This window comes from Cornus florida, unplaced genomic scaffold (genome assembly GCF_030987335.1).
Source record: "Cornus florida cultivar Cherokee Brave unplaced genomic scaffold, ASM3098733v1 CherokeeBrave_3.0.0_Hap2_Chr01, whole genome shotgun sequence".
In the NCBI taxonomy this organism is placed as follows: domain Eukaryota; kingdom Viridiplantae; phylum Streptophyta; class Magnoliopsida; order Cornales; family Cornaceae; genus Cornus; species Cornus florida.
The window spans coordinates 1,254,942-1,279,815 of record NW_026775571.1 but is presented as its reverse complement, the minus strand read 5'-3'; the positions used below and the strand labels follow the sequence as shown (position 1 = coordinate 1,279,815).

General features: G+C 39.0%; 1 protein-coding gene across 2 annotated transcripts in view; it reads right to left on the bottom strand.

Annotated features, from left to right (window-relative positions):
* The window catches only part of LOC132277978 (GPI ethanolamine phosphate transferase 3), a 36,597-nt gene that overhangs the window by 7,042 nt on the left and 4,681 nt on the right, over window positions 1–24,874 (bottom strand). For both annotated transcript variants that reach the window (XM_059779838.1, XM_059779895.1), the window contains 6 exons: window positions 24,211–24,288; window positions 23,428–23,553; window positions 23,257–23,346; window positions 19,437–19,472; window positions 19,298–19,353; window positions 15,327–15,474 (listed from right to left, as the gene is read on the bottom strand). In XM_059779838.1, the coding sequence (XP_059635821.1) occupies window positions 15,327–15,474; window positions 19,298–19,353; window positions 19,437–19,472; window positions 23,257–23,346; window positions 23,428–23,553; window positions 24,211–24,288 (534 nt within the window). The remainder of the gene's footprint in view (window positions 1–15,326; window positions 15,475–19,297; window positions 19,354–19,436; window positions 19,473–23,256; window positions 23,347–23,427; window positions 23,554–24,210; window positions 24,289–24,874) is intronic.

Genomic DNA, 24,874 nt, shown 5'->3' with positions numbered 1-24,874 from the left:
TAATGCCCATAAACAGATCCCTTATAGAATGAAAAGGAGAACTATTTCTGGATTAATTGATTTCTCTGGATTGATGTTCATTTCATCTTATTCAGGTGAAGTTGATTCCCTACTATTGACTTCCATGTTTGTCACGTCATTTTATATATGTCCTTCAACCGTTGCATGTCTTTAAGAAAGGGCTAGCCCAGTGCACAAAGCTCCCACCATGAACTATCCAGTCACATATACTTGTCAAAAGAAAATAAACTGAAAGATAGGGCAACAACAAAGAAATCACGCATTCAGCTAAAGGCCATTACTCAACAACGGTCCTACTAATGTGGGATGCTGTGAGGGTCACATAAACCTAATCTTGTGTGCTATTAGCAGAAATTAGCTGCCTTCATACTCAGACCACATTCCCATTCTAGGCAGCACACACTTTTAAGAATCGTATCAAACTCTTACCCCAAAATCAGGCATTAAGCTCCAAACTATGAATGAGTTTCAGTATGTTCATAAAGTGATTGCCCTAATACAAGCCAGTATAGCACTTTATCAACGGATATGTTGAGAGTTATAACATGGAAAAAATTAATCATCAATAAGTCCAATACTGTTTAAAAATATATATAAATAATTAATTAATGCAAATAAAGATGGGAAATTGGTTAAATGCAATGTATGTTAGACAAATAATTGTCAAAAAGTTCAAAACGTGCCCCACAAAATTGTTTCATAACACTGATGCATAAAATATGCACACTATCCATTTGATACTTTCCCAAAACACTTGTAAACTATTTCATTAGAAAGGCAAAGAGTTTGGAGGTCATTTCAAATTTCTCCTCCAATAATAACGCTTTTTTCAAAATTTATTTTCAATTCTTTAACTAACTATGAGTGCAATTTTAATATAACTTCGACATATCAAATTAAAACATAAATTATAAAATTATAAAAACGGGAAAGCAGCTTGACTGAAATCGTGCACTGTATTGGTGATTCATGTCTTTCAGACGCCGGACTCTTCTACTCCAGTGACCTTCTCTGATTTTCTTTCTCTGTTCCTTTCTTTTTCTTTTCTGGTTGACACTAGTATGAAATCGTTCCTTGAGATCGCAAGGCTTCCTCAAAATCACAGGGAGGGACTGTTAAGATTGCAAAACATCACAGAGGTCCTTCAATCTATTTGGATGACGATTCAGTTGGAAGATGCAGGGATGATCTCAAGTCTTGTTTGGCGGGAAAGTTCGACAAAGAGGTTGGGGATTGCATTCAAAAATCTGATTGGGCGTCGCGAGCGTGGGATATCTCGTGGTGTTGATGTTTCGCCATTACCTGATTCTCTATTTCTCTTTCGTCCATCTCAATCGGAGGAACGTTGGGTCTTGAAGGAGGGGCAACGCGATTGGGTGAGGCCATGTTGTGTGTGGATGCTTGGTATTTTAGGGTGGGATGCTCTGGTATTTTTTTTTTTTTTTTGGTAAGTAAAAATCAATAAAAAAAGTTCAAAAGGGGAACGCGTCCCATGTACAAAAACAAAACAAGAACCTATGGACCCAATGAGTCCAGAAGATCAACAACATCGTCAGAAGAAGAACAGTGTCTCCCCTTCGTCCAACTGAAAATGGAGCGAATGATATGAAGTTTCAAAATTGCCATAGACGCCTCCATTCCTTCAAAACATTAGAATCCCTCTCTTTCCAAATGCACCACCATCCTCCAACACTCACGAGCATGACCCCCCACATAGCATCCCCTCCACGCTTCAATCCAAGAAATGCCGAACAATCCGAATATAAGATGATGTTCTTTGGCCATCAAAAGGAATTTCTTCAGATTCGAGAACATGTGGCTTCGTGCAGAGGGCTTTCTTGACAGGGTTCGGTCGTGGTGGGAGGGATATGGGGTGGTTGGCACTCCAAGTCATGCCCTTGCGGGTAAGTTGCGCCTTTTGAAGGAAGACATGAAAAAATGGAATAAAGAGGTGTTTGAGAATCTGGAGTGGAGGAAAAATCATGCTTTATCAAAGATTGTAGAGATTGATGGGTTGAAGGGACAGGGCAACCTTGCGGAATCATTGAGGAATAGGAGGCTGGAGTTCCAGACAGAGTTTGTTAAGATTGCTATCATGGATGAGATCTAGTGGAGACAAAAGTCTAGAGGCTTGTGGCTCCAGGAGGGCAACAAAAATACGAAGTTCTTTCATAGACTTGCCAATGCCCACAGAAGGGGCAATCATATTGGGAGGATTCGGGTGGAAGGAGAGTTGTTGTGTAAGGTGGAGGAGGTGCGCAGGGGGATTGTTGATTTCTATAAGATGTTGTTTACAGAAACCTCAAGTTATAGCCCGTCGCTGGGGGGCTTCACTTTGACTTTATTTCTGCTGAGGAGTGCACTAGTTTGGAGGAGCCTTTTCAGAAGAGGAGGTCTTGACTACTTTGAAGAGTTGTAATGGGGATAATTCCCCAGGACCTGATTGCTTTTCCATGACCATGAGATTCCTTTTGGAGAGCTGGGAGGTGGTTAGGGGGCAGGTGATGGGTACTTTTTATTCTTTTCATGCTCAGGGTTGTTTTAAGAAAAGTTTGAATGCTACCTTTATTGCTCTTATTCCAAAGAAAGGGGGGCAATGGATGTTCGGGATTTTCGACCCATCAGTCTAGTGGGATGCATCTACAAGTTGATTGCCAGAGTTCTTGCTTTTAGATTGAGGAGAGTCTTGGATGGGGTTATTTCAGACTCTCAAAATGCCTTTGTGGGAGGTCGTCAGATTTTGGATTTAGCCCTTATCGCTAGCGAATGTGTGGATTCCAGATTGTGTAGTGGGGTTCCTGGTGTCCTTTGTAAATTGGACATTGAGAAGGCTTATGATCATGTGAGTTGGAGTTTTCTTATCTATCTGTTGGAAAGGATGGGGTTTGGTGAGAGATGGAGGTGGTGGATTCAATTTTGCATTTTCAGTCCTCGCTTCTTTGTGCTTGTGAATGGATCTCTGACGGGATTTTTTCCCAATTCGAGGGGCTTGAGGTAAGGGGATCCGCTCTCTCCTTTTCTTTTCCTTATTGTGATGGAGGCCCTTAGTAGACTGTTGAGGAGGGCTGTGGACTTGGGTTTTCTGGGAGGCTTTATGGTGGGGTTGGAGATTTCTCACTTGATGTTTGCTGACGACACTTTGGTGTTTTGTGATGCGGATGTGTTGAGATATTTGAGAGTATTCTGATTTGGTTCCAAATTGTCTCAGGTCAGAAAGTGAACGTGGGAAAGAGCGTTTTGGTGCCAATCGGAGAAGTTCCGGAGATCGCGATTTTAGCAGGGGCTCTTGGGTGTAGCATTGGTTCGTTTCTTATCTCCTATTTACCCCTTGGGTCGTCCTCGGGGTGGGAAGCTGGGACCTTGTGGTGGAGAGGTTCGAGAGGAGGTTGGCGGGATGGAAAAAACAATATCTTTCTAAGGGAGGAAGGGTCACCTTATTGAAGAATACACTTTCAAGTCTTCCTACTTACTTCCTTTCGTTGTTCCATATTCCTCATTCCGTGACTGAGAGGACTGAGAGGCTGCAGCGGAATTTTCTTTAGGGGAGATTGGGGGAGGAGTTCAAGTTCCATCTGGTTCGCTGGGAGAAGGTTTGTTGTCCAATTCGTGTCAGAGGCTTGGGTATCAAGGTGCCTTTCAATAAGACTCTCATCAGGAAGTGGCTTTGGAGATTTGGGGTGGAGAGACATTGGCTTTGGAGGAGGGTGATTGCGAGTAGATTTGGGGAGGGGAGAGGACGTCGAAGTTCCCTTGAGGTGCTTACTCCAGGGGGAGTTGGTGTTTGGAAATTCATTCGGAAAGGATAGGATGTTTTTTTGAAACACATCAAATTTCGGCTCAGTGATAGTAGGAGGATCTCAGAGGACGTTTGGTGTGGTGATCACTCGCTTGCTCTCTATTTCCCTTGGCTTTTCAGGATTGCCACAGATAGGTAGGCCATGGTGGTTGACTGTTATCGTCTTGATAGCGGAAGATCATCTTGGGATGTTCGTTTCACGAGGCACTTTCAGGATTGGGAGATCGAGGGCGCCGTTGGTCTTTTGGAGTTACTTTATCTCCAGGAGATCATGAGTGGAGATTCTGATGGATGGTTGAGGGTCCCTGCTTCTCAGGGTCACTTTGATGTTCGGTCCTTCAATAGATGTTTCATGGAGGGATTCGGGTTTTCATTCCCATGGAAGGCTGTTTGGCGCTCTAAAGCCCCCTTAAAGGTGGCTTTCTTTGCTTGGACATCTGTTTTCGGGAAGATTTTGACTCAGGATAATTTGAGGATAAGGAATCAGGTTGTGGTCAATTGTTGCTACATGTGTCGTAGAGATGAGGAGACGGTGGATCACCTTCTCTTGCATTGCACCATGGCTAGGGAGTGCTGGGATTTGATGCTTGGTTTGTTTGGTGTTCAGTGGGTACCAAGGTCCTCTAGAGGGTTGATTGAGGCTTGGAGAGGTCGCATAGTGGGGACCCAAGTCCGGGATGTTTGGACGGTTTTCAAAATGTGAGTTTAAAGTCGGTAGAGACCAAGTTTAGGACCGGTAGAAGCCAAGTTGGGGTCGGTTAAGACCAAGGTTGGGAGAATATGGGGCATTGCATTGCATTTTATACATATTTGTATTGAAATGCCTAAATGATATTGTTAAGATTGATTTGTGAACTAAATGCTATGAAATCCCCAAGTATGATCCCGGTTTTCTTTTATCCCGAATGTGTGATGTGTGACTCAAGGGAGTCCAAAGTTGGCGCCTTAGGCATCTTCTACTGAGCCTCCGTGCTCACCCCTTCCTTTAACATTTTTCAGGTCACGACAAAGAGATGGTTGATGACATACCTCCACAAGTATAGTTGAAGTTGACGGAATCATCTTTTGTAGATTTCATAAATCAATGCTAGTAGTACTAACAACCATTTTTGTATGATGACCATAGTTCGTTTATTTTTTTATAAAACATTTTAACCTTGGCCTTAAGGGTCTTATCAATGTAACCATTAACTTTTGGACCATTTTGGGAGAATTTGGGCATGTAAATGATGATGATGACAATTTTGTTTGTATTGTATTAATGGCATAATTTTTGTTTGGAATGATATGATGTTTAAATGATGTATTTAGATTCAATGCATGGTTTTTGATGGCTTTGAATATGTAATTGCACTTTTCCGTGAGTTGGGACCGGGTTATAATGGTCATAATGGCCATATTTATGTCCGAGTGTAGGGACCAAGCCAAATGGGGGTCAAAAATTCAGTTTTTAGGCCTAATCTTAATTGTTGGGCAGAATGTTGGGTTTTAGGCGACTAGTCGCAGCCTCTGTTCAAGCATAGCCAATTTTGCGACCCAAACTTGCATCAGCCATAACTTATTCATTTTTGACCCAAATGGGGTTATTGTTGAGCCCAAATTGATGGATTTTTCGTTAGCTTTCCAATGATACGTATATAATTCTCAGATTCCATCTACACGGAGAGTTATAGCCATTTTAGTATAGTAGTGTCGGGAAATCTTCCAAACCGAGAAGGGGGGGTATTTATGGGAAACCATGACTGACTCCCATAGAACCTCTTAGAATGTCATGGAGTGACTAGAATGGATTGTATACACCTCATTTGACTTAATTATAGTCACATTATATCCCTTTTGATGTAAAATGACTATTTTACCCTTGTGTGACTACGGGTTCGGGTAAGGACCAGGCTAGTGATCCGGACCCCCAGGTGGCTTTCTTTGCTTGGACATCTGTTTTGGGGAAGATTTTGACTCAGGATAATTTGAGGATAAGGAATCAGGTTGTGGTCAATTGTTGCTACATGTGTCGTAGAGTTGAGGAGACGGTGGATCACCTTCTCTTGCATTGCACCATGGCTACAGAGTGCTGGGATTTGATGTTTGGTTTGTTTTTGTTTGGTGTTCAGGGTTATACCAAGGTCTTCTAGAGGGTTGATCGAGGCTTGAAGAGGTCGCATAGTGGGGACCCAAGTCCGGGATGTTTGGACGGTGACGCCATTGTGTGTCTGGTGGTGTCTTTGGCTCGAAAGAAACAAGAGATCCTTTGAAGGAAAAGAGACTCCTATCTCCATGCTTAAGTTCTCTATTATATCTACTCTTTTTTGTTGGGTTATGGGGAGAAATTATAGATATTTAGAGGAAATAGTAGATTTTGTGGACTCCTTGAAAGTTTAGGTCTTTTTGGCCTTTTGTAGTTCCCTTGGGACACACTCCCCTTTTGAGCGCTTTTTATACATTTTACTTACTTATCAAAAAAAAAAACAGGAATTTCTTCTGGGCCTTTCCTTAACAACCGTTCTGGGCCACTTCAGTCTGGCCCTAACAGTGGCCATCAGGACAGATTCCAACGCCGAAACGAGACTCAACAAATCTGTGTCTTCGGCTCAGCCTCAGAAATCACACAACGAAAGCTTCACCAAGTCTTTGTCAATGAATCATCCTCAGAAATCGCAGAGAACCTTTTGTCATGCAACCAGCAGAAGACAGTCTAAGATGGAGTAACAAAAGTGGCCAATGCAAACATCAACGACTCTGGTATGTCCTCTTTTCCGAATTCTCGGAGCCTTCTTTCTGCTCCATCTTCTACTCCTCCTTGTCGGTTGTTGAAAAGTTTTGTGGAGTTGGCAAAAGGTGGTTTGCTTGCTGATTCTCAGAGACTGTCGCCTGCGGCTAAGGCAGAGACGAAGGACTGTTCGGCTGAAGAGACAGTGAATACTTTTGACAGGTCCATGTGCTCTAGGACTCTAGCTTATGTAGCAGAGGGAATGTCACCAAGTTTGGAGATAAGTTTCAAAGCTTGTGATGTGGGATAAAAGATGGGTTTCAAAGCTTGATGTGTGGATCTAAAGATTCTCGATGTTCTGCAAGTTCTCTATGGAGGAGGCAGTGTTATTAACGCACCAAGGCGCTAGAGGTCCTTTGGAGCCTAGGCTCGAGCGTGAGTGAAGTGAGGCGCACAATTGAAAATTTAAACTACCATAATAACATTCATATCTCATAAGTCATATCAATATTCTAAAAATTAATCTCAAATATAAAAAAGTAAATCTATCAACTATACAAGCATCGAACAACCATAAAACAAAGCACAAATTTTTTTTCTTGAAAGGCAAAGCAAAATGTGTTTTTTTGAATGGCAAAACAAGCACAAAAAGAAATAAACATGTTTAAAAAAATTTGTTAACAAAAAAAAAAAAAGACGTGAGAGAGAAAAGAACAGACGAAGAGAGAGATGTAAAAAAAGATAAAAAGAAAGGAGAGATCTAGAGGAGAAGAGCGAAAAAATAGAAAGAAAGAACTGACGTGTCTTCGTCGTTCATCTCTGCAACTAGGGTTTCGTCTTCGTCTCACAATCTCATTCTATATTCGGTTAACACTTTGACTTTTGGGCTTTCTTATTTTTTTATTCTTTGGAACAAAAGTTCCTTCTATCGTATGCATGGGCTTTCTTTTTTGTTTATTAAGTTGCCAAAAGAACCCTTTTTGGCTCAAGAAATAGAACAATCGTATTTTTTTAAACAAATATTAGTGAGGCGCGCCTAAACATCAGTAAGCCTGGGATGACAACAGGCGCTAAACCTGAGCCTCGAGCCTAGGTGCGCCAGGCGCAAGCCTGGGCCCGCCTTTAACAACACTGGGAGGAGGATGGTTTCCCTTGGATTTTTTCGAGTGTTTATGTACTGAGGATGATGTGTGCCAATTGTTGTGGGAGGAGCTTGATTCTGTCCAAAGAAGATGGCCCTTCCCTTGGTGTGTTGGAAGAGACTTCAACAGTATTTGCTCCCCTAGTGAGAGGTCGACCGGGACAGGTGGACCTCAGCTATGGAGTAGTTTTCTAAGTTTATCGATGATTTTCAGTTGATTGACTTTTTGTTGGAAGAAGCGACCTTCACTTGGTACAGTGGAAAAGAGTTTCCTATACTCTCTCGTTTGGATAGATTTCTTTTGTCCGAAGATTAGGAGGAGAAATTTCCGAATGTGGTGCAAGCGGCACTGGCTAGACCAACTTCGGATCATATTTCATTGGCCTTGGACTGTGGTGGACTACGGAAAAGAAGCTCTCCCTTCAAATTTGAGAATATGTGGCTTCGAGTAGAGAGGGCTTCATTGAGAGGGTTCACTCTTGGTGGGAGGGTTACGATGTGAGTGGCATTCTAAGTTTTATCCTTGTGGGTAAATTGTGGCATTTGTAAGAGGGCGGATTGCCAAGCGCAGATTGCTGAGATTGTTGTGTTGGAGGAGATTTCATGGAGGCAGATAAAGGAGTTGCCTCTTTTTATCAGAAGTTGTTCAATGAAGTGTTAAAGGCACTGAAGAGCTGTAATGGGAACAAATACTCGGGACTTGACGAGTTGTCCATGAGATTCCTTTTGGAGAGCTAGAAGGTACTTAAGGGGGAGGTGATGGGAACTTTTCATACCTTTCACCATGGTCATTTTGAGAAAGTTTTAATAACACGTTCATTGCCCGTATCCCTAGAAAAGGGGGTGTGTCTAATGTGACCTATTAGTTTGGTGGGATGCATCTATAAATTAATTGCTAAAGTTCTTGTTTCGAGATTGATAGAGGTTTTGGATAGGGTTATTTCGGATTCTCACAACACTTTCGTGGAAGGCTGCCAATTCTTGATTCAGTCCTTATTGCGGACGAGTGCGTGGATTCTAGATTGTGCAGTGGGGCCCAAAGGATTGAGAAGGCTTATAATCATGTCAATTGGAGCTTCCTTCTTTATTTGTTGGAGAGGATGGATTTTCAAGAGAGATGGAGGAGATGGATTGAGTTTTGTATCTTAAGTGTTAGATTCTTGGTCCTCGTGAATGGAGCTCCGACGGGTTTCTTTTGTAGTTCGAAGGGTTTGAGGCAAGGAGATTCACTTTCTCCTTTTCTATTTCTCATTGTGATGGGGGCTCTGAGCAGAATGATAAAAAGGGCGGTGGATCTGGGTTTATTGCGAGGCTTTTGGGTGGGGAGAGAGATGCTCCTAGTCAGCAAGAGATTTATCATTTGATGTTTACCAGTGACACTTTGGTATTCTGTGATCGGAAATACTTTCAAGTTGTTTCTGGATTGAAGGTGAACATGGGAAAGAGCGTTTTGGTTCCGCCGTTCCGGTTGGGGAGGAACCTGAAACTCCAACCAACATTTTGGGTTGTTGCATTGGCTCTTTTCCCATTTCTTATCTAGGGATTCCCTCTCAGAGAGGTTTGAGAAGAGGTTGGCAAGCGGGAAGAAACAGTATCTTCCGAAGGGTGGAAAGGTCACTTTAATGAAGAACACTTTGTCGAGCCTTAAACTCATTTCAAAGCGAGAGGGCTTGCAGCCTACTTCTTTCCTTTCTGATTCCCTCTTTTGTGGTTGAGATGATTGAGAGGTCGCAACGGAACTTTCTATGGGAAGGTAAGGGGAGGAGTTCAAGTATCATATGGTCAACTGGGAGCAAGTGTGTAGTCCGATCCGAATGGGTGGGTTGGGTATTAAAAGACCGGTGCCTTTCAATAAGGCCCTTCTGGGGTAAGTGGTTATAGAGGTTTGTGGTGGAGAGGCACAGACTATGAAGGAGGGTGATTGCAAATATATTTGGAGATGACAAAGGTGGTTGGTGTTCTCGTGAGGTGAGATTTCCAGGTCTGCTGGGGTTTGAAAATTGATCCGAAAGGGTTGGGATGAATTTTCTTAACACATCAAATTTCAAGTCAGGGATGGCAATGGGGAAGATATTTGGTGTGGTGATCGTTATTTTGCCCTCTTTTCCCAAACTCTTCAAGATTGCCACGGAAAACGCGCCATGGTATTTGACTGCTATCACCTTGATAGTGGGAGAACGTCTTGGGATGTGCGTTTTCTAAGGCAATTTCAGGATTGGGAGGTTGAGGATGCCATTGATGTTTGGCTCACAAAAAATTAAGGTCCCTTCCAGGCGAGTGGAAGGGGTTGCGGGCGTGCCAGGAACTGTTGTCGTTCCAAAGAGGAGCTCCAAACAACATTTCAATGGAAAGTTGTCGGGATCAGGCGATTGAAAGGAAGCTTGGAATGACCACTTCTAGGGGTACTTTTTGCCTTGAAAAAGGACTTCAGGACTGTTCTAATGCTAGTGGAAAGAAGAATGAAATTGTGGAGATCTCAAGGAACATGGCTGAAGTAATACGTCGGGAAGAGTTCAAGAGGAGCAAGAAGATGGAAGAAGATGGATGCAAAACAAAGGTAACTGCCAAGGACGTGGGACACTTGGCAGTCCGAAGGAGAGCCAAGTGGAAGCTGCTGAGACTGCCATCTTCAAACTGCTGCAAGAAGACTCTATAAATAGAGCACTTATTCCTAGCATGCAAATCCTGTTCAACACACACAACAACACAGCATATTTGCTTATCAATTTCATTTTATGTATCTTTACATTCCAGCAATATATTTACATAATGTTTAATCTAAGTCCAGCACTTTCTTTTCCTACTTTCCAGCAAGTAGTTCATAGCTCTTTTAATTGCAAGTCCTGCACTTTCAATTTCGTTCTTCTTTCCACTAGCATTAGAACATTCCACCTGGCCTTTCCATAGGACTCCATGTGTCCCACGTTTTGTTTTTCCTTCGTCGACGTGCATGGACTCTTCTTTTTCTGTTATTCTGTATTACATTTAGATACACAAAAGTTGATACATATATTGGTTCATGTGCACGTTTCTTCCTTCAATCCAGCAATCTTCAGCAATTAGAATTTCCACCTGGCATGTTTCCATAACGCCAGGTGTCCCACGATATGGTTGAATGGTTGGAACATCCCTAGAATGTAGGAGAGAATATAGCACCATATTACCACCTTCTTTTGTGACTCAGTCAATCCACCTCGCGATATTTTAGGAGTTACTAGGTGGCAATTGCATTCCACACAGATTCATCTTAATCTGGTGCCATATGGCAATATTTGAATGGATCCTTTCCAAAACGTAATTGCAACATAATAGTGCATGCCAAGTATCAATGTCATCTTTCAAAGGATTTAACAAGATATGGCAAGTTCTATGGAACTCACTACATGCATCCTTCTTATTGGTAGACAATTTCTCTCTTGATTTTTACCTTATGCACGAGTCTACATGGCAATACTTGAACGATTTATCCTACATGGTGTAAAGTCAACTTTAATGTCTCATGATGCCATAATATAACTTCTTTTCCAAATAACTAGGCAATAATCCAGTGTAGCAAGTTCACTAGAACTCGCCACATGTCGTCTCTCCATTTGTCCAAAATAATGGGATAAACAATTGGTCTTTTTTTGAAGTTGCTCTATCGCCAGGAGATTGTGGACGAAGTTCCTGATTCTATGGTGTGGGTTCCCTCTTCCCAGGGTCACTTTGAGGTTCAGTCACTCTATAGGTGTCTTACGGATGCTCTAGGGGTTTCATTCCCGTATAGGGCTATTTGGCATTCTAAGGCCCCTCTCAAAGTTGCTTTCTCTGCTTGGACATCTACGTTCGGAAAATTTTGACCCAGGATAATCTAAAGAGGAGACAGGTTGTGGTCAATTGTTGTAGCATGTGCCTGAGAAATGAGGAAACTGTTGATCACCTTCTTTTGCATTGCCAAGTGGCATGGGATAGTTGGGTTTTCATGTTAGGTTTCTTCGGGGCTTAGTGGGAGGCTTGGAGAGGTTGTATAGCGGGGCCCAGGCTCGTGATTTCTAAAAGGCCTTTGTGCATTTGGTGGTGTTTATGGCTTGAAAGAAATAGGAGATCCCTTAAAGGAAAGGAGCCCCTGATGCAGAGCATATATCGGCCTACACACCTACGCTAGACCTATGTAACCATCTTACAGGCATTATTTAGCTCATGAGAAGGCTGGATTCAATGTTCTACAAAGGTTGCAGTCAAGATAAGGCTGAATGCAAGCTGGAATCTATGTCTGCAGATAAAGGCTGCATTCAATTTTTTTGCAGGGATATTTTTTTGTGTACTTGACAGTGATTAAGGTGACTCAGATATTTTGTGTTTCCTTAGTTATTAAGGAAGCTTGATGCCTATAAATAGGCATATATGTGACAAAGATAATCAGTTTTGAATAATAGTTTTGGATTGAGATTATACTGAGAGTACATTGAGTCTAGTGAGTCTCAGAAGTCTTCCCTCATTACTTCTTTCCCTATTCTTGCTGTTCTTTACCCCTCACTCCCTCAGTCAGTCTAGCCTATTTTGTTCACTCTATTTCCTCATCCCCTTCATCTGTTTCTCCCCCTTTTCTTCTAGTCTGATCTCATCTTCTACTCCCCATCCCCTTCTTTCACTCTAGTTCTAAAATTGTATCAAAGCTAGCCTAGCCGTTCTGCATCAATTGGTATCAGAGCTTTTGTGTTCAACGTCAAATGGTATCAGAGCTTTTGTGTTCTGCATCAAATGATTCAACACAGTACCACCAGTTGTACTCTTCGGAGAAGAGCTCTCTTCGGTCAGGGAGATTATGCAGAGCATAGATAGGCCTGCACACCTACGCTAGACCAAGGTGGCCATCTTACAGGCTGTATTCAGCTCATGAGAAGACTGGATTCAATGTTCTACAAAGGTTGCAGTCAAGATAAGGCTGAATGCAATCTGGATTCAATGTTGTGCAAGCTGGAGTCGATGTGTGCAGATAAAGGCTGCATTCAATGTTCTTGCAGGGATTATTTTTTGTGTATTTGACTGAAATATTCTATGTTTTCTTAGTTATTAAGGTGTCTTAGATATTTTGTGTTTCCTTAATTATTAAGGAAGCTTTTGATACCTATATATAGGCATATATGTAACAAAGATAATCAGTTTTGAATAATAGTTTTGGATTGAGATTATACTGAGAGTATATTGAGACTAGTGAGTCTCAGAGGTCTTCCATCTATTCTTCTTTCCCTATTCTTGTTGTTCTTTACCCCTGTCAGTCTAGCATATCTGTTCACTCTATTTCCTCATCCCTGTCATCTGTTTCTCCCCCTTTTCTTCTATTCTGATCTCATCTTCCACTCCCCATATCTTTCACTCTAGTTCTAAAATTGTATCAAATCTAGCCTAGCAGTTCTACATCAATTGGCATCACAGCTTTTTGTGTTCCGCGTCAATTGGTATCAGAGCTTTTGTGTTCTCGTTAGACACCTATTGGGGTGCTGAAATTCTCCATTATTAGCCCTTTTTTGTTGGGTTCTAGGGGAAATTTGTAAATTTATGGATGAGGTAGTTGATTTTTTGGACTCTTGAGAGTTTAGGGGCTCTATTTTGCCTTGTGTAGCTTTTGAGGGATGCGTTCCCCTTTTGAAGGTTTCTCAATAAAATCTTACTTGTTAAAAAAATAATAATTTTATTTGAATTAAGCCCTTCTGAACTTTTCACCCAACATCATTGATTCTTGCCTTCTCTTTTTTGATATTGCCATCCAAATATACTGGAAATAGATTGGCACTATGGACAAAATTATTTTCGATTCTGTAACTAAAAATGAAAGGCTATCTATTGGCATTTTTAGTTGATAATTTTATTTGAATTTAGTGCATTGAACGCCCTTTTGATTGCCTTCTCAATACATTGGAAATAGGTTGGCCCTATTCAATTAAAAACATTGTTCTAGGAGTTTCTTACAAAGGAACAAATCAACAAGAAATCAAATTACTCAATTTGCATAAAGTAATGAAGCATGCACAAAATTTGTTTCACTGTCCAAAGAATTAAATTGAAACCATAGGAATGTTATAACCAAATCATGATCAATTATGGTACGTATGCCTATAAAAAGAAACTCATCATACGGGAGTCACTATCTTTTTTTCCCCCATTGCAGACATGCCAATGAATGCTACTAAGATTTTTAAGATGTGATCACTCATACATCACGTGTCCATTTGCCAGTTACTAGGAAAACCAAACAAAATCAGCATAACCATCATATGTATCTTTCATTTACCGTTCAGTTAAACAACTAATGTAAATTCATTTATGAGCGAGAATTGTCTGTGTCAATCATTTTTATTCGCTAAAAATGAATTCCAATAGAAAACATACCATGTACAATTCTGCATTACCAAGTCATTCTCAAGAAAAAGTGAAAGGGATCCTCCATGCTTACCAATAAAATCAAAATCATAGAAAGCACTTGATTTGGAAATTGACACCAAAATTCAATTTATTCAGTAAAGTTCTAATCTCTATCTCAGACATGCAATTTTAGCGTAACCGAAAAAAAAAAAAACAAGAAAAGAAAACAAAAAAAAAAAGAATGAAACACAGAAAAAAATGATTGAATGCTGAACCCGAGAGCTTGGGACAAGACTTGATTGATTAGAGATAATTGCTTTGATTATGAAGGAGTTCTTTGATGAAGTGGTATTTTGTAATTTCTGCACAGTAAAGCGCTATGCAATGAATTTTTCAAACATATCATTTGAAGATCTAAGGCCGCTAATAAGCACTTCTGACGGAGAACATGAAGATGAGAATTCAGAGAATGTTGAGGATGGTTATAGCAAGACGTTAAATACGAGACTTACAACAGTAATGATTGATCTATTGAATTGTCACCCCTTAGTTTGTTATGCAAGAATGTCCAAAACTTTACTTAACAGGAGAAAAATCACCAACCACCTTATATTGCATTGAGCAAGACCATCCAAAGCAATATTTACCTTGAAGCAGACAACAACAATAAAATAATGATTCTTTGACATAAGCACATCTTAGAATTATGTAGTTTTAAATATCTTTTAGCTTACTATCCAAAAGTAAAACCTAAATGATATCCATATGCACTGAGGAAATCACAGCCAACTAAATTAGAGAAACTCATAATGCAATAATTTATTTTTTTACACATGGCCTACCAGCACCAACACAGAAGCCAACAATTAATTGCACAAAACCAAGTTACGAGATATTTTTACCTGTGGTGAAAATCCCTATACTACAATTACAAGAAAATGCTTCTCCAAACCCAACTTGCAAGTTTGTTCAAGGATTGGAGAGGAGAGGTGGAAGAAAATACTCAGGATTCCTTTGGTTGATGAAATCCAAAGGCTTTGAAATAGGAGAGTAGTCTGGAATCTTTTGAAAGAAATAATATTAAAAAAGAAAGGGGGGAAAAAAAAAACTTCCCAAGAAAAATTTTAATTTACCTGTAAAGCATAAGCTACTAAAGTAGCATTGTCGAACCTAGTAGTATAAGGCACCTTGATTAGTTTATTATCGATTCATTGTTTTCTATATCAATAGTCTGGAGTCTAACTCAACTGCATGAAGGTCAATGACAAAATGATGGCTAAATGAAACTCCAAAATAATAAAAGATCACCGCAAAGATACCTGCCAAGAATTGACGCAGAGTACATTGACATAATTTTGCATCCATTCTTCCAGATTTAATTGATTTTGGCAATTACCCACATAGGAGCTTTCCAGATTCCATGTACCAGCAACCAAAGCATACAGTTCAGGATGAATGCGCCCAATGCTGAAAAGAAATCAAACCCGTAAGTGCTATTTCAGAATAAGTAATATTTCAGGTCAAAGAAAAGCATAGAGGCACAGCAGAATGGTAGGAAAGTAATTGTCAACTCAGTAATCCCAAATCTATGTAAAAATTCTAAATTAAAAGATAATGAAGCATACTTTTAAGAAAACGGAAATCAAATCGATACTTTTTTTATATTTAAATCCCATGTACTAATTAAAGAAAAAGGCACATGCTAGTAGAATCCAATTAATGACGTGCTAGTTGACAGAATCACTTCCAGGAAAACTAATGGACTACCGAGTGGCTCTCGTATGCTGGTGGAATCCATTTAATCAACTCATTCATTTTTCCATTCAGGTCTTTTTGTCTTCCGTTTGTATCCTCCCTAAAAAGATTCAAAACTTTAGTAATCAGATTCTGAGAAACTTCATTCGGATTTCAGAAGGGGTCTGGCTTGCAATCTTAGTGTGCCAAGGTAGCTTGGGAAGATAACAGAAGAGGTATTGCTATAAGGACTGTTATCAAGATGATAACAGTCAACTACGTAAGCAAATTATCTGACGGAGACACAGCAAAGGCGAGGACAATGCTACCGAACACACCAGCAGCCCAAACAAGTCACAAATAGCATCGAGAAACCCTTAGCAACATTTCAGATGCTAAGGGAATACCCCAAAATAGGGGTCCGAGCCTAGGAAGAGAAATTAGGCTCTGATACCATGTTGTAAAGCATAAAACGGAAGCGAAGAGATAAATAAAACAAGTAGAACACACAGATATTACGTGGTTCAGCCACTAGGGCTTACATTCACGGCACAAAGAGCCCAAAGGGCTACATCACTTTCATAATACTCTCTTAATTCATATACAATACAATGGTGGAGGCACCTTTATATAGGAAAAGAAATTATGAGAATGGAAAGAATTAGAAAATAGGAAAGGAGGATTTTTCTCCATTGATTCCTCTAGTAACACCAAATCTTCAATAATAGGAAACTGCATCAATTATTGAAAGATTTTCCTCCACTGATTCCTCCATTAAATCTTTAATAGAAAGAAACAGGTTTTGTTAACGGAGTGAAGAAATGGTGGCAGGGATATAGAATGGAAGGCACTCTGACCTTTGTGTTGGCCATAAAGCTTGAATTACTCAAGTCTAATTTGAGAAGATAGGACCTAGAGGAGTTCACTAACTTTTGTCAGGAAAGATAGAAAGTTGAGGGATATAAGAGAATTGAACAATTGAACTCCAAAGGGGGGTATGGGGTTTTGTGAGGAAATTGCTAGTCTCGTTTTAGAAAACAACTAAGGAAATCTGGGACAATGCATATTAACAAGGAATGTGGCTAGAACTTAACAAGACTATAAGAGGACTACATCTGACACACCTACTTTAACCCTAGTAGAGTATTATTGTATTACAAGAAGTACAAGGGTGAATCTCAGTCATTGTCAAGCATTTAAGTAAAAAAGCAATGAACAAAGACATAAACATAACTTCAGCAAGACAGAAGTCCTCAGATATTTGAGGTGCATTCTTACATGCTTCCAAGCGGTGTCTGGTCTTAAGATTAATGTTGGAAAGAGTGTGCTTGTCCCAGTGGGGGATGTTTCTGATATTTCCTCCTTAGCTGCAGTTCTTGGGTGTGGAGTGGGTGATTTTCCACTCCCTTATTTGGGATTACCTTTGGAAGTCTCCTCCAGGAGAGTGGAGACTTGGGATCCGGTGATTAACAGGTATGAAAAAAGATTGGCGGGATGGAAAAAACAGTATCTTTCGAAAGGGGGGAAGGTCACTCTTATTAAGAGCACCCTCTCGTCCCTTCCCACATATTTCTTATCTTTGTTTCAAATCCCATGCTCTATTGCTGAATGGATTGAAAAAATTCAAAGAGACTTTCTTTGGGTGGAAAAGGAGAGGAGTTTAAGTATCATCTTGTTAATTGGGTGCAGGTTTGCAAACCTTTGAAGTTTAGAGGTTTAGGCATTCGGAAGTTGGTCCCTTTTAATAGAGCCTTATTGGGGAAGTGGTTGTGGAGGTTCGGTAAAGAGCGTCATCGACAATGGAATGCAACTTTCCATGTTTAAACAATATCTTGGTGGAATGCAACTTTCCATGTTTAATGATATCAACAGAAATCTGTGACATTTAACTTCATCACATTTCGCTATAAGATTTTTCAAGTCTATACAGTGTTGTTAAAGGTGCACCTAGGCTCGAGGCTCAAGTTTAGCACCTGTTGTCATCCCAGGCTCACTAATGTTTTACTAGGCACGCGCCTCAGTTGTACCTCGTCCTGTTTGTGAGGTGCACCTATATTTGTTTTAAAAAATACGATTGTTCTATTTCTTAAGCCAAAAAGGGTACTTTTGGCAACTTAATAAACTTAATAAACAAAAAAGAAAGCCCATGCATACGATAGAAGGAACTTTTGTTCAAAAAAATAAAAAAATAAGAAAGCCCAAGAGTCAAAGTGTTAATCGAACAGCGATAGAATGAGATTGTGAGACGAAGACGAAGCCCTAGCTACAAAGATGAACGACGAAGACACGTCAGTTCTCTCTCTAGATCTCTCCTCTCTTCTCTCTAGATCTCTCCTCTCTTCTTATCTTTGTTTACATCTCTCTCTTCGTCTAGTTCTCTTCTCCCTCGTGTCTTTTTTTTTTTGGCTCTGTTTTTTCTTTAAATTTTTTTGGCTCTGTTTTTCTTTTCTTTTTTTTCTAGTTAACAAATTTTTTTTTTTTTTTTTTACATATTTATTTCTTTTTGTGCTTTGTTTTGCCATTCAAGAAAACACATTTTGCTTTGCCTTTCAAGAAAACAAATTTGTGCTTTGTTTTATAGTTGTTGGATGCTTGTATAGTTGATAGATTTACTTTTTTATATTTGATATTAATTTTTAGAATACTGTTATGACTTATGAGATATGAATGTTATTATGGTAGTTTAAATTTTCAATTGTGCGCCTCACTTCACTCGGGCGCGCGCCTCGCCCCTCGGCTCCAAAGGACCTCTAGCGCCTTGGTGCACCTTGGGCCTTTAATAACAGTGAGTCTATAGCTGGAAACACAGAAAAATGTTATCACATCATCTTTTACTTTCTATGTATAAGAGTTTCCTAATAAAATAAAGGAAAAGGCATAACAATTGTAAACATGGGTTGTCTGCCTGTATGCAACCAAGCCAAACTCCAAAATCTCTCCAAAAAAAAAAAAAAAAGAGGAATACTAACTCCTAAATCTTCAAAGTTCTCTGTAGAAAAAGCTTCCCAAGATATATAATTTCAAAGTTTTCCGCAGTCATATTTCTCTCATTTCAGCATGAACACATGGCTGAAATACAAGTTAAAGGGCAATCCTACATAACACGTACCGTTTCAGGCATCACCAACTAGGCCCTGAGATCAAGTGAAAAAAAAGAAAAGCAAAAAGATCCCACATAACTTGGGGAGTAAATATAAAATCCACCAAAAAGCAACCTTCTTACACATAAAGCATCTAGTTGGAACAGAAATGTTTATACTAATTCTATGACTCACCCTCACAGTAAGAATCAATCCAGGGAGTATAAAAGCATATCATATAAATCGAACTGATATAAAAAAAAAATATATCAGAACATATTATAATACTTGTATACTAGAAACCAACTCTACAGGGAGTATAAAAGATTTTTTTTTCAGGTATAAACGCATATCATATAGAGGGAACTGATACAATAATATCAGAACATATGACACACCATCATAAAATAATTGACCTTGCAATGATAAGAAATATGATACAAGAAGTTAATATTGACAGGATGCTTACACTGCACCTTCCAAAAGGAAAGGGAACACCAAGCAGTGCTGAGACAGTTACAGCAAAATCAAGCTGCAAACATTGACTTGATTAAATGCAATTGATAAGAGATAAATTCACCGTATCTACTATCCAGAAAGGAATGACCATTCTACCTGTTGGATGGAGCTAATGCACACCTTTCTTCCATCCTGATATAAAATATCAACAAAAATATAATAGTAACAATTACAATCATCATTAAAGAAAACTATTTTTTTTTTTTATACGTAAAAAATATATTAGAAAAACGTTCAAAAAGGGAATGCGTCCCTAATACACAAAAACGAAATAGCAGAAATCAAACCTACGGACCAACAGAGTCCAAGAGATCAATAAAATCATCAATCGAGGAGCATGCGCTGCCTCTTACATAACAGAAAAGAAAGCGAAGAATATGAGACTTTAGGTTTGCTAAAGACGATTCCTTTCCTTCAAAATTTCTGTTATTTCTCTCTCTCCAAATACACCACCAAACAGAGTGTGGGGCAACCCTCCAAAAATCACGAGCATGACCAGTAATAGGGCATCTTCTTCAAGCGTTAATTAATTGAAAAGAATGCTTAGGCATTACCCACTGAACGCCAAAAATACTGAATATGAGATTCCAGCAATCAGACGCAACAGGACAATGCATAAGAATATGGTCCACGGACTCGCCATCAGTTTTACAGAGACAACACCAGTTAACAATGGTATTACTTCTCTTGCGCAAATTATCCAATGTTAGAATTTTTCCCCAGGTAGCAGTCCAAACAAAGAAGGTGACTCTAAGAGGAGCTTTAGAGCGCCAAATACACTTCCATGGGAAATTATGTCCAGTAAAATTAGACAAACAATATCATGATAGAAGACTGTAGATTGAGGAGCTTGAGTTGATTTCTATAGACAGGGAGATTCAAGAGAGTTGGCAAGACCATTCACTAAGCGGTAGTGGAAGTGTTGATATTTGCAACAAAAATAAGGCCCCTGAGCCATCATATCTCTTTTTCATCACTATTGGAGTATTGTCCAGGATGATCTTATGTCAGTGTTCCTCCAATTCTTTGAGTTTAGGTCCTTCGAGTGGAACCTAAATGCATCATTTTATTTTTATAAGTAAACCTAAATGCATCATTCATCGCTTTGATTCCAAAAAAAAAGGAGTGAGAACTCATATCTATGGAATCTTAGGCCTATCAGTCAGGTGGGCAGGGCAGTGTTCACAAGGTTCTTGCCAAGACTTCGGCATTTTGACTAAAGAAAGTTGATTCCTAATTCACAAAATGCATTTGTGGGTTGCCAGATTTTAGATGAAGTTCTTGTGACTCATTTGTAAGTTGGACAACAAGAGAGATATGATCAGTTAATAGGTATTTGGAGCTAATTGAAGGAGCTGATTAGAAAATATGTCTCAATTGACCACTTTTATGCTACGGTTAATGACATTTAGGTAAAATTCTTTGTAAGCTCAAGAGGGCTTAGACAAGGATATCCACCTTCTCCTTTCCAATTTTTTTGGTAATCAAGGTGCTGATCAGGATAATCAAGAAATAAGGAGGTTAGATTGGTAATATGAGAGGGTATATCTATCAGTCCGCACCTTCTCTTTGTTGATGATATTTTTATCTAGTTCGGAGTTCAAAATTTCAATTTAGATACTTGCAATGCATCCTAATGTGCTTTGGACCAGTTTAGGGTCGCGGATCAATTTGACAAAGAGAAACTATCTTAATTGCGGAGGTAGTGAATCCATGTGGTCCACTGTGAGCTTGGGCTACAAAGTCAATAATCTCCCTGCCTCTTGAGGAAGCATTCAAGGCAACCTCGATGTCATACTCAATGGTAGAAAGGTCTGAGGAGAATAGTAGGATGGAAGAGATAGTATTATCAATTTTAAAAAGTTGTCCATGTATTCCACGTCTATTCTCACCATTACGTCCTCGATGGCAGAGGGGAAATGGGGAAGGAATTAATTTATCATATGATGGCTTAGAACACTATGTTCTCTCTTTTGCATTGCAGGGAGCTCGAAATATGAACATTGAGTCAGTTTGATAAAGCCAACCTACACAAATAGTTGTGGTGATATGCAGTGGGAAGCTAAAATAATGTGGAGGAAAGTTATAGAGGACAAATTCAGAGATGGAATAGGGTGGACCTTTAATCAGGTTACATGCACAAATAGAGATGATTATGGAAAGACATTAGTAAAAGCTGAAAAGAATTCTCCAAATGCATAGGGTTTGTTATCATGATGCCAATAAATTCAATTCTGGCATAACATGAGATGTGGGAATGAACCATTGGAAGTTGGTTACCAAGTCTATTTGAGATTGCATCAAAGTCAATAGGACTTAGGTTGGCTAATTCCTTTCAAAACATGGAATCTGTACTTCTACTTTAACTTTTGATTAGTGTTTTCAAAAGTCAGTTATGTTATTTGTGTAACCTCAATCCCAAGAGCAAAATCAGAATTTAAAGCTAATCAAAGGACAAAAAGATAATGCAACTCTCAATAAACAAGGGCTCGTATTCATGAGCATTTTTCCGGTTTTCACAAATTAACATGCTACATCCATTAAAATCTTTTTTTGTTAAATTTGTTTTTGGAGCTTTCCTTGTTGAAAATCCTACTTCTGTAAGGACAGGACACTTGATCGATCAAAAGCCATTGGAAATGTGTTGATGGATCAACACCAGACTCGGTCATCCAAACCTAAGAATTTACGTTTCCAAATTAAATTCAACACTTGTAATCCAAACCTGTTATGACTCTACATATAGAACATATATGTTCAGAAATCTTATGCTAATCACTTCTAAGCTGTAAACAACTATATCTGAGCAAATCTAGAGCATATTGAGTGATCCTTACTTTTTTTCACACACACATCATTGCTTATGGGATGGTGGGTGTATATAGTGAGTGTTGATCATCATTATCCATATAGCAATAAACACCAGAGATCATCTACACAAAGAAGAATGCCTTACCTTTATAAAATTAAATAACTAAAAACATAATCGATGAATTTGTATATCTGTCCTTTAGTTAATTTAAAATTTATGTTATAAGTTGTTTAAATTCAAAACATTATTTGATTTGTTAATTATTAATCAATTAAAAGCTATCCCACCCACCCACCCCAACCCCCTCGCGCGCGCGTGGTTCAAATCATGGCCTTGCGCAATACTCGTCATCAACCTTAGTTTCTCAAGTGGTTATGGTTTCATACCATGTCAAAATCCAAGAGACCAGCAGAGAGTGGGAGTCTCTCTTTACCATAACTCTAAAAGATGGGAGGTGGAGTCGAAGGATGCATTTTTAAAAGTGTCTATAGCTCCCCTGTGCAGCAGGATAGAGCATATTCTTGTGAGATGGAATCATGAAAGAATTGGTCATTTTGAAGTTCGATCCTAATACAGAGTTTTATTTGGTGGAGATGGGCTGAACTCCTTTGCTGAGTTAGTTAGATCCTATGTCAGGAATAAACTCCATCCAACTTAAGTATTTTGTATTTGAGAAGGAAAAAAATAAGTACACAAAAAGTATATAAGGTGCGAAAAAATGTAAAGAATGGGAATCAGTACAATTTACATTAAAAAGTACAGAAAACTTGCAAAACTTGCATTTAACAAATGTTCCTCATGTTCCTAACCTAGGAACAAATTTGGTCGATGTCAGTAGTGTTACAAAACAACTTGTATTGTGAATTAATTTCGAAACAAATAATAATAAAATGAATAATTGATTTTTTCATTAATTTTTTTTCCTGAAAGCTACAGGTATCAATATGATTTATATTAAGTAATATGAAAGTGAGTGACAGAGCAATTCATTTGACTGAGGTCACACACCTGTGCTCCCGCCCTCCCTCCTTCCCCCACTTGCTCTCAAGTTCATTTTAATCATTAACAAGAATGCAAGGATTCAACAGAAGAGAGAGGTAATACCAAATCTAGTCGACAAGATGAAGTATTAAGTTCCTCCGGTACAGAAGATGGAGGTTTCTTCAAACTCATTGCAAAAATAGATGTTTCAACCTGCGTGATACTCTTCTTTCAGCTTGCAACGGGATTTGATTAACATATTAAGTTTCTAAGAAAACAGAATTAATATTAAACCTCTTCAGCATTCCCTCCACCATGATCACCATTTATAGTTTGCCCATGATCTCCCATTACGAGAAGTAAAGTGTTCTCATTCAAGCCACCAGCTCCAGACTGACTCCCCAGCGCTTCAATAACTTTCTGAAGTAAAACAGTGGTCAGTTTATAGCTATGAGGGGACAAGAATGGCAAAAACATAAAAAACTAAAAACCAATCTTCCAAGTCAACAAGCTTGGCGAGGTAACCCCACCATGGGCAAAAAATATGAGATAATATTTATTCCCAATAACCCAAGATATAATCGTCATGCAACAAATAAACAAGTGTAATAACCAAAAAATTATATTTTCAGATAGGAAAATGATATTTTTTATGACATAATAACCCTGACTGAGTATTGTGACTGATTGAGAGCTTTTGAATGTATTTGTGTAGGGCCCACATAAGTTCCAAAAGATATTCCAAAGACTCGGAATAAGTCACGATACTAGTTGGTTGGAACCTTGATGTCATTTGTATTATTACTCTTTCAGATAATCTATATTTGAAGTTTGGACAAGTTTAATGTAAAGAAACAGTGTACCAACCAAATGAGAATACTGGAACCAAAATGCAAACTGAAGAAAAGATTTATTCTGTGCTTGGTTCTCATAAAGAATGGCAGAAAGGAAGGAAAATCCTTAGAAATGAAAGAAATCCATTTCTGAGCAGTTTCCTTGCTTTCCATTCCTTACCTGATAGTTAACAAGTTTTCGACACTGACCAAAAGTGTTAAATACTAAGTTCAATAAGGTTACCTCTAAAACTCCATTGTACTGCTCCAACTTTTCCACCATCGGAGTGGAATCAACACCAAATATATGCCCAGCATGATCCTGGACCAAACAAATTATCATGATTACTACTCTTTATGTTTTGTTGATCCAGCATTCAACAATAAATGCTGAAAGAAAAGAAAACATATTCATAACCTCAATCAAATTGATACAAGTTGTCAGGAAAAAGAACTAACCATCAATATTAATCAAAACAGTGTAAGAAAAAGCATTGTGGTGATGTAATAAAAATAAAATGTTACTGATCGACCACATTTCATAGAGAAAGTACACAACTCAATTTTGATCTTATCACATAGAGATATGAACATTTTATCAATAACTTTGATGGAGTAGCATTTACTTGACAGGAGGCTTACAATCAGCTGAAACGTGCATTGCATTTACAATTTATATCAATATATATATATATATATATTTATATATGTGATGTTGTGGCCTGAATTTGGTGCCGGGTCGCAACCTGGCGGCCCATTTGTTGAGCTTTGTGTGGGCCCAAGCCCACCAAAGCTCTGAGGGTTCAGGGGCTTGGCCCCGAGGAAAATGTTTGACCCATTTTTTCTCATGAGTCATGGACCCTAATTAGTACTCTCTTGTAGCCCAATATATAAGGGCGTTTAGGGTT